This window comes from Erythranthe guttata, chromosome 1, assembly GCF_056151865.1.
Source record: "Erythranthe guttata isolate IM_541 chromosome 1, IM_541, whole genome shotgun sequence".
NCBI classification, from domain to species: domain Eukaryota; kingdom Viridiplantae; phylum Streptophyta; class Magnoliopsida; order Lamiales; family Phrymaceae; genus Erythranthe; species Erythranthe guttata.
Genome location: NC_142533.1, coordinates 4,067,575 through 4,077,089, shown reverse-complemented (window position 1 = coordinate 4,077,089; position 9,515 = coordinate 4,067,575). Strand labels below are relative to the sequence as shown.

At 33.8% G+C, this 9,515-nt stretch overlaps 2 protein-coding genes across 6 annotated transcripts; both read right to left on the bottom strand.

Moving 5' to 3' along the window:
* Positions 1-748: 748 nt before the first annotated feature.
* LOC105973759 (RING/U-box superfamily protein) lies at positions 749-3,904 on the bottom strand. Of its 3 annotated transcripts, none has more exons than XM_012998801.2 (5): positions 3,769-3,904; positions 2,494-2,623; positions 1,461-1,896; positions 1,250-1,359; positions 749-1,143 (listed from the first exon to the last, which is right to left on the bottom strand). In XM_012998801.2, exons 2-5 carry the CDS (start codon positions 2,557-2,559, stop codon positions 1,111-1,113), a joined length of 645 nt encoding a protein of 214 aa, XP_012854255.2. In that variant the 5' UTR covers positions 2,560-2,623; positions 3,769-3,904; the 3' UTR covers positions 749-1,110. The 3 variants fall into 3 exon arrangements, with proteins under 3 accessions (XP_012854255.2, XP_088673988.1, XP_088673993.1); XM_088817862.1 differs by having other exon boundaries at positions 3,644-3,782; XM_088817867.1 differs by lacking the exon at positions 3,769-3,904 and adding an exon at positions 3,509-3,732.
* Positions 3,905-5,072: 1,168 nt separating this feature from the next.
* LOC105973760 (hypothetical protein) lies at positions 5,073-8,045 on the bottom strand. 3 transcript variants are annotated; one of them, XR_001174280.2, is made up of 7 exons: positions 7,803-8,045; positions 6,840-7,250; positions 6,054-6,207; positions 5,838-5,911; positions 5,644-5,723; positions 5,482-5,550; positions 5,073-5,375 (listed from the first exon to the last, which is right to left on the bottom strand). XR_001174280.2 is itself a non-coding variant. In XM_012998802.2 (7 exons), the coding sequence occupies exons 2-7, from the start codon at positions 7,029-7,031 to the stop codon at positions 5,298-5,300; spliced, it is 633 nt and encodes a 210-aa protein (XP_012854256.2). In that variant the 5' UTR covers positions 7,032-7,250; positions 7,803-8,045; the 3' UTR covers positions 5,073-5,297. The 3 variants fall into 3 exon arrangements, 2 of the variants coding, with proteins under 2 accessions (XP_012854256.2, XP_012854257.2); XM_012998802.2 differs by having other exon boundaries at positions 5,482-5,553; positions 5,644-5,706; XM_012998803.2 differs by having other exon boundaries at positions 5,644-5,706.
* Between the last annotated feature and the right edge of the window lie 1,470 nt (positions 8,046-9,515).

Sequence of the window (9,515 nt, the reverse complement as noted above, 5' to 3'; positions counted from 1 at the left end):
GTAAAAATAGGTACAATAATTGACAAAATATCATAATACCAGTACAAAAAACATGGAAGTCAAAATTCATATATATTAGCCCTTGCATATTTGGATCATAATCATCATAATATAAACACATTCTTAAGGTTTGCTGCAAAAAGAAAAAAAAAAGAAAAAAAAGAAAAAAAATTCCCAAAAGTAATCAATCAAAAGATGTGATGTTTGTATTCTCCAATTTGTACCCATTTTATCCCATTTCAGCTCCAATTTTTAAAACAAGATGATCATAAGACGTGTTTTTTGCTTGTAAATATCAGATTGTGGTGCATCAAAAAATGTATTTTTGCACAAAACGAGTACAAACTAGAGAACATTCCACGGAATGTAGAAGATTATGTTGAATTTGAACTGTAAGAGTGGACGTGTAAGAAGATTCATAGTTGTGGGGTAGTTGTAATTACCCAAACATGAGGGGTTTTTCGTTGTTTGACCTTACTTCGAGGTGACCATAATTATCCATAAATAAAAGGAACACAACAATAAATTAGTACCTTAACCAACTATATCCGAGATCCACAGGTATCCAGTGTATTACTTTTGTACAAATAAATCCATTCAAATATATTTTTACTGCATAAAAGCTTAACAAGACCACTAATACGACTCCGATCCTACTGATTTTCGAGCGAAATGTAAAATCTAAAATTCAATCAATTGTCGCATAAAGACGAAACAAACTGTAATTGTAGAATATAAAACATCTGAAGGAGAAAAAACATGCTTCGAAGGAGGGATACGAAAACCACTGCGAAACAGAGGAAAGCTAATGCTTCTCTTTGTTGCCCCTTTGATATATTATATACACAGGAAAACGAAAAAACAAAACGTATATGATGCGATGCTCATTTCTAAACCAAAATTCTTCAAACTTTTTTTCAGGTTTTTTTTTTTTTTTTTTAAATCACTCTGAATCTTCAAACGCGAACAAATTTCAAAGAAAACAAATGAAACAGAAACGTCAAGAGACAAAATGAGCAAAACTACAACTAAAGTTGTGACAGGTACCATGAAATTGTCGCTTTGCCTATCAGTGAGCGATAATAGCTAACCGAGAAACAGAATCATTAGCTATCCTCCTATTGCGGGACTGAAAATCATTTCCTGCGTTAAAAAAGACAACAAATTATTCTCAGTGCCTCCAAGGTAACAAACAAACCATGTTATTTACCAGATACAAAGTTAAATAACGATAAATAAATAAAATAACCTGATCACACACAGGACAGGTGTCACTTCTTTCCATCCATTCAAGAATACAACCGAGGTGAAAGTGGTGCTCGCATTTCGTGACAATCTTGGGGTTCTCTAAATCATATTCTGCAAGAGTATAGAAAGTAAAGGTTAAATACGTCAAATTTTATAACTGCGTCAATAAGGAGAAGAGTCGGTTAAATAAGAAGGGTATTTTGCTATTGCACCTTCAAGACAAGTGGGGCAGATATCCTCCTCGTCTTGCAGCGGTGGAAACATTGGTTCAATGTTCTTTTTAAGTTCATGTGACTTTTCATCCTCCACTTCTTTCGATTCTTCCAAATCGGCATTTATTTTGGTACTTTCATCAGACTCGAGGTTCTTTACCTTGGTCTCCAATGTGTCCCCGGAGTTTGTGTCTTCACTGGTGGTGGTGGTGGCGGCGGCGGTGGTTTGTAAAACCAGTTGAGTCTTGTTATCGGAGCTTTCTTGATTGCTTGATGGGGTAGAGGGGTGCCCAACGTATGTATCGTAAGGTATAGGTGCAGGGGGAGGATGATAAGTGTCTGGGACTGATGTATCTAAATTGGTATCGACCAAAATCGCCGCAGAGGCTGTTGCATGGTGAGATGATAACGGTTCATGCTCTTCTGACACTGGATACTTCAATCACATCAATCCACGAAAATAAAAATTTCAATAATGTCAGTCATTGAGGTTACGAGCAGATAAAGAGTCGAGTCGTACTGGCAATATTCAATTGAACTTATTATAGCATAATGCGAAATAAAACCAACCGAAAAAGGCTGGAAATATTAGTATGATAAACATCTACTCATACAGTCATTATCGAAAAACTCGATTATCCAACAGAAAAGCTTATTCCAAAACCGAGAGAGACACTCACAAGCATCGACCAGGTTATCAAACTCTATCTATCACAAAGAAGGGCTCTCAACAAATTAACAGGCAATGCTAATAATTTCTTTGAGAGGTGAGATTGAGGAGATCCGTTTCGAAACTTTCGAATCATTAAAATATCGGCAGTCTAAAAGAAGCTAAAAATAGCTGTTATTTCATCAAAATGCTGATTCTATCGTTTAAATCAATCTCGTATAATATCCGGTAACGACCAAGTATGTTGGTTTTGACTCGAATGTTGAATTCTCGGGAGAGAGCATACTATTAGATCAATGAAAAGCTATTATAAGATTTAACGAATCCGAAACAAAAATTGATAAGGAGTAACAGATCACTCACATGAAAATATTGTGGGGAGCTATTAAGATTAATGCTCTTAGACGCACAGCAACAACAGCCTCCCATCTCTATTTAATTATATTTCTCATCCACCTGATGCCACCTGGCACTTTGCTCATCGTCCTCTTCTCTACATAACATAAAGCACCAATAAGTACATTAGCCACAGTCGCCAATCAAATTTAACATTCGGAAAGCAAATTTCTGCTACAAACAGCTCAAAAGTTACACCCTTCCAAAAATATCAAGAATTAAGATAAGGGTTTCAAACGACATCAATTACTGAAATCAACGTGCAGATAAAGAGGCTCTACTTAGAAGAACGTAAGTGGTAAAGAGACAGAAATTTGACTTGAAGTTTGATCGATCAAATCTACTGTAATATAACAGTTCACTAGTCACACAATGCTTGAAAGTATAAGTAGGACAACAAGTAATATGTTTCTCTTGTAACTTGTTTCGGATTCGATTCTCTGTTTAGTGTCATACTTAAAACTTATTAATATTTTCGATCTATTAGAAATTCAAGACACTTTTAGTCGAGAAAGCTTCACCACCTTCTGTGTCACTTCGTATTGCAATATACATCCGTAACGAAAACAAACATAAAAAAAAATCAGAAACAGATTCTTTAACGAATTCAGCACATCAAATGAGAAAGAAAAAAAACAGCATCGATAAAACGAATTACAACAGTGCCCAATTGGTGCAAGTCTTAACTGATTTAATCATGGATTCTATTAATCCCCAATTAAATTAAAAAAAAAAAATCCTCGAAACACAATCAACAGCCAATAATTGCTCATACCGAAAAACAACTAAAAATTCCCAAAATTCACTTTGATTTAAGAGTATAATTCTAAGAGAGAGAAACCACGGGCACCCAATCACGAGCGCCACAAACTTACAGACAAGGTGGACTGACGAACTTCTACGATCATAGACTAAGTCGCAAAGAAATTAAATAAATATATATGCATAATTTAACAACAGTATGAAATTTTCAAAACCCTACACATAAATAGAAATTATCCATGGATTTGCTCAAAAGCGAGAACAGTCAGCTATATAAAACTCAGCATAAACAAACAAAATGGCGAACAGAAAATTCTAATCAAACAAATTTAATCCGCCAATCAAAATTCAGTACACGAGTTCTGCCTCAGCGCAAACGATTATACAGACACGGCACAGACAAATACACAGCCGTGCACGCATACTGAGAAACGATATATATATACATATATATATACGTATAGATGTGTGTATCTATACCTCTTTAATTGAGAGTGGAATTGCAGAGAACTCTGCGCGTGTGTTTGCGTGAGAGAGAGATTTTTACTGAAAAGGACGACGACGACGACCTGGAAAGTTGCATAAATGTGTGTGAGAATAATTCGATTACATACTCTATACTAATTATCTTAATTAATTTGCATTTATTATTTTTTATTAAAAATATAACTAAAATTGGAGGACTTGTTTGGGTATAAATAAAATTGTCACAGATTTTGCTTGATGCCCCTACACCCTAGTTTAGAATTATAAATCAAAATTATATAAATATAAAAAATTAAAAATTAAAAAAAAAAATCGAACGGTGCAGTAATTGTGGATCGGCATTTGGGTGAAAATCGGACATGTTGGATCGAATTGGCTTTTTTCCGGGAAAATAAATTAGTTGTATGGAAGGGAAAAACTAATTTTAATTTATTCAATTCGAAAAAGGTCAGAAAAAATATTCAAAATTTAAGAATTTGGAATTGGATTTTTTTTTCAGAATTTTCTTATTGAAATAGGTGGAATCGAAAATTTTAGTTTTTTTATTCAAATATAATATGAAATACGTAATAATACTAATGTTGTAAGTTTAATTTTGAATTATTTGTGAAAAATAAATTGAATACAAAATTGAAATATAATATGTTTTCCAACGTGGATCCTAAAGAATTTGATTAAAAACGAAAATAAATTTCTTTTATTACTTTGATTCATCCATTAAGGCTGACCAAATTGCATTGTTTCTAGTTCTATGAGCCCCTTGTTCGAATCGTGATTGATAATTCCTCGAGGTCATGTTCGGTTGTTAAGAATTAAGATAAAGGTCCACTAAAAACTATATTTAGAAGACAAGTTATAACATAATATTACGGGTCGACTCTAGAAGTTATTGGAAATACTAAACATCAAACAACTCTTCTAATCCAAACGAGGCACAAGTATAAGATTTATCCATAGCACTTTATCCAAGTTTTATCCACAACACTTCAATTTTTATTATGAAATTTATAAAAAAAAAAAAAAAAAAAAAAAAAAAAAAAAAAAAAATTGAAGTTGAAAAATAATCAGGGCGTGGACGCGTATACGAATTTAGATATTTGGTGGGCTGCCCTTCTAAGTTCTAACAACTAAACTCTTTTTTCTTGGGTAATTGGGTCCCACCCACTTACTGAAAATTCTTTTCCAACCACTAATTATTTTTATTTTTTTCCAAATTAATAAATGATAAATTATTGAAGTCCGAATATATTTTATTCTTTGTTTAAAATGAAAAAAAAAAAAAAAAAAAACTTAAATACTTTAAATTTTAAAACTAATTGAGCAAATTAATGGGGATTTCCGACCCAACACACAATTACACACAGCTGGTTCTACATTAATTAGCAGTCAATAATTAGAGGTGAAATAAAGTTAGGGTTCATAATAACACTATATATATACCTACATACATACATATACATATATATTATATTACAGGCAGAGTGAGTGAGTCAGCATATGTAACTCTGAATTGGTCTAAAATATTAATACTTGCCAGATAATTGCAGTCTCTTCTTGGCCCCACGAATAAATTCAAGAATCACTTGTACCTCGTCCACTTTCTGCACCCAAAAAATTCAGACCAATTAATTGGAAATTATACATCTTTTATTACATTATAAATTAATGGCATTATATAAATATGATCATACATGTAAGAAAATTAACCTGAGAAGAAAAGTGCTTCTGGACCGCGTTGACCAGTTGTTCCTTTGTAGGATTAGGACTTATATTGGCCTGCTGCATATTTTGAATTTTAGAAACCCACACCATTTATGCAAAATTAAATCGAAAAAGTAAGGAAAAACGGAGAAAATGGAAAACACCCACGAGGTGGAAACTTCGCCAATATCTGCATAGTGATCCAGTCCCGAGCTTTGCCAAGTTAACTCTCTGATCAATGCAATACACTACGATATCAAGATTAATGCATTTTATATATATATATATATATATATATATATATATATATATATATATATATATATATATACATATATGCTAGTTGATTTTGTTGTGCTTACCAATTGTGTTGCGTTACATGGTCGATTATACCGAAGTCTTGGCTTGCTTATCTTGCTGAAATGAAAGCCGTAAGCTGTTCAAAGGAAAAAATAGGACAATACTTCAAAAGGGCTAAGAATATTTTATTTAAAATTGAAGACTGAAAGACCATAAGCAGAATGGACGATGATTTTAGGAATATTGTTGCTTTCGCAGGGGCAAAAGCGGAAACTTACAGAAGCGGCGGTGGTGCTTGTCACAAATATCAGAGCCACTGCTAGAATCATCAATGTCGTAATCATCATCATCATCGTCTTCATTCCCAGTTGGAGGTTCTAATACACTCAATGCATTCCTTTGGAGCTTCACCTCGACACCATTCTTTAGTACCTGTTCGTCATTTCACATATAATGACAAAAACATTTAAAGGTTTAGCAGAAAAGAAAAAGGAGAATCAAGAACACAAAGAACGAAGCCCGATTAAAGGAGAATCATTTTTTTTCTTCGAAAAGCACATTCACTAAAACAGCAAAGTTAACGAAAGGGCAACCTTTCGATTTCAAACAATTCGAACTCTAGCTTTCACAGTTTCTGCAATCTTCAATTTCAACTCTTCTTCACTATTGTATTTATCAGGAAACGAAAGTGAGATTATATCAAAGTGAGATTATATCAATTTCGGATGTAGAAATTTCTAGAACTTTAGCAAGGTAGACAAGACAATCATCTGAAACGATTATTTCAATACTACTATTTTTATGTATAAATTAATTTATTACTATATATATATATATATATATATATATATATATATCACCAAAGACAATTTAATTATAAATTAATTTATTATTAACAGTATCGGACATAGCTTTTCCTGTGATTTTGTTAACCAAGAAAGTTCATACAAAAAAGACGACTTAACACTAATATCAGTTTGGAATCAATCTTCTACTACTAAAAGAAAGCGAAAAAAAAAAATGAAATTAGGAACATATCATTTGTAAGATAGCGAAAGATATACCAGCCAATGCCAACCACCAAGCCCAACAGCCTTCTTGACGACACCTTGCAAACCGACCAAAACGCTCTTTGTTCTGTTATTACCTGTCACAATAACCTTCGTATGCCTAGGAAGAACAGCCAGCTCTTCATCGCCACTTTCTTCTCGGAAAGGTGACAAAACCCTCGACGGGCACGATTCAATTTCCAGCATCTTACTGTTGAACAGGAAACCGAAACCAAATCTTTTCTTTTTCGTTTTTTTTTCTTTCTATTGGAGCTGTCCTTTTTGAGGCATTCTCTACACTACAATTTCTTCATTCAACCGATCTTCATGGTAGGAAACACGGCAACCGTAAGGACCATAACCCTTTGTATATAACAGCACCGGTCAATTTTTTTTTGTTTTTAACAGCAGGCAGAAATTCGAGCACTGCGAGTCATAAATAAAATACAGAGCCTCAAGCTATATTATAAATGAATTTTGATTCGACAAGTTGCGAAATCTGTGAGTGAAGATTAAAAAACTTGTTTATAGGTATGACATGTATAATTTGTGGGTAACTTAAATGTTATGCATTGAATCTCTTGCTCACGGGCTCAGTTCAATCACAATAAATGAAGCAGAAATTAATAAATAAATAAATAAATAAAGTACTCTCTCTCTTCCTCCCAACACACACACACACACACACAACATGTTTGTAAAAATGCTTGAATTAAATTCTGACAACCTAAAGCAGCTCTGTTATCACAATTTATAATATCATTAACAACTTTCTGCAAAGATCTCTGCATTTATCCAAATTATATAGCCAGATATAAATAAGAACTACTCAAATATATCCAAATACACATCAAAAAAACCTAAGCAGGACTCGGAAAATTAGCAGATGAGAGAGTTTCAGTTTTACACAGAATGCATTTCTCACACAATAAGTACGAAATTTGAAAATTGAAAATTGAAAATTGAAAATGGCGTTACCAGTTCTGTACGGACGGCGGAATCTTCAAGCTAGAGAGAGAAAGCAGCGGAAATTCGATAATGCAGTCAAATTCGAAGAGAGCTGGTAGTTATCGTTGCAGAGGATGATGGAGGAGTGAGAAAGTAGTGTGTGGGTTTTGTGCGCCTGTGTGTGTGAGAGAGAAAGTAGGGGCGCACGCAGTAAATGCAGTGCAACTGCCGTTGGAATGGGGATTGGGAGAAGACCTGCTACTGCTAAATTGCAGTGAAGTTGTACGGTCTCTGCTGCTACTTTTGCTCAATTGTTTAACCGGCTGAGTAGGTGGCCGGTCGCAGTGGCTCGGCTTATGTGTGGGAGCCGCGCTGGTGAAGTTTATCCTTATCTGATTGGTTGGGGGAAAGTGGGGCCCTTTCAAATTTGTATGAGCTGAATATTAATGGTGGATTTAAAACACAATCTAAGTTTAGGTAGGTTGGCCCTACCTGAAACAGGAGTATTAAATTGATTTTGTCTTAATTGAGTCTAATTAATTATGAGCTGAGCTGAGTTGGAGTTATCTTAATTTTGAAAAGTTCATGAGATGAGTTTGAAATTATTATAACTCAATTAGGGGTGTGAATAAGTTTAACCGGCTCATGTTTCGGTGTGTTGGCTCGATAAAAACTCGAATTTTTCGAGCGAGAGTTTTCTGACGAGTTTGAGCTCGAGCCCATAAACTCACGAGTATTTTTATTTATTTTTTTTGATTTATTTTGTTTTTTAATATAAAAATAACTAACATATAATAACAAATATATACACATATATATATTAGAAAAGTTACAGATTAATGTTTATTCTTCGTTTATTTATTTTTTTCATATAAATAATTTATAATAAAAACTAAAATTATAAACTATAATATATATATATATAAAATGAACTGTGCTCCACAAGCTCAGCTTAATTCAACTCGAGTTCGAGCTCATCAAATGCAAGCTCGATGAGTTGGAGCTCAAGTTCGAGCTTACCAAATTTGACTCGAGCTCGAAAAAACTCGCGATCTCGGCCCATTGACCCCCTTAAGCTCAATTGAACCAATCCCAAATAAGTAAATAATATAAATATCAAAATTTACATTTAGACTTACATTTTTTTAATCGTAATTTTCTAGAAAAAACATCATAAAACACACACACAAAGTGTGTGATAGTGTGTGTAATTATCATAATTACATTTTTGGACCTAAAGTCCTAAACTAATAGAAGGTCCAAAACTAGCAGTGGGAGATGTAGAGACAACTGACAAGGACCACCTAATGTTCCAATTATGGGCTCCCAATATTTCAAGGAAACGTCTTGTCTCATCAATCTCCGACAGGCCTTCTCAACGGTCCAGATTCTTCCATTTTTTTCCCTACCATATTTGCCCCCGTTAACAGAGTGTCATTTCTAATCGGCTCCACGCCAAGTCGATTAACGGCGGCTAAGAGCCGGTGACCGTTGGGACGTGACGTATGAAAGAAAGTACACGTGTCGGGTACAAATCTGTCGGGTCTTATCCCTCGTACCCGACTAGATATTTTTCGCTTCTTCGATAATTTTTATTTTTTCACCAAATAGAAAGTGAAAATAAATAATAATACTTCTCTTACAAAAAAGAAAATAAATAATAATAGAGCAAATTGCACTTCACCCCCTTAAAAATATCTTTTTTGCACTTTCTCTCTCTCTCTAAAAAAAAATGAGACTGTC

What these genes read in the sequence shown, in the direction of transcription:
- LOC105973760 (XM_012998802.2), bottom strand. Translation starts at nt 7,031, where the DNA reads ATGCTGGAAATTGAATCGTGCCCGTCGAGGGTTTTGTCACCTTTCCGA. An exon ending in CATGTAACGCAACACAATTG is followed by an intron (nt 5,707 to 5,837) that starts GTAAGCACAACA and finishes TGCATTGATCAG; the next exon opens with AGAGTTAACTTGGCAAAGCT. An exon ending in AGAAGCACTTTTCTTCTCAG is followed by an intron (nt 5,376 to 5,481) that starts GTTAATTTTCTT and finishes TTTTGGGTGCAG; the next exon opens with AAAGTGGACGAGGTACAAGT.
- LOC105973759 (XM_012998801.2), bottom strand. Translation starts at nt 2,559, where the DNA reads ATGGGAGGCTGTTGTTGCTGTGCGTCTAAGAGCATTAATCTTAATAGC. An exon ending in GCTCCCCACAATATTTTCAT is followed by an intron (nt 1,897 to 2,493) that starts GTGAGTGATCTG and finishes ATGTGATTGAAG; the next exon opens with TATCCAGTGTCAGAAGAGCA. An exon ending in CCTGTCCTGTGTGTGATCAG is followed by an intron (nt 1,144 to 1,249) that starts GTTATTTTATTT and finishes TTTTTAACGCAG; the next exon opens with GAAATGATTTTCAGTCCCGC.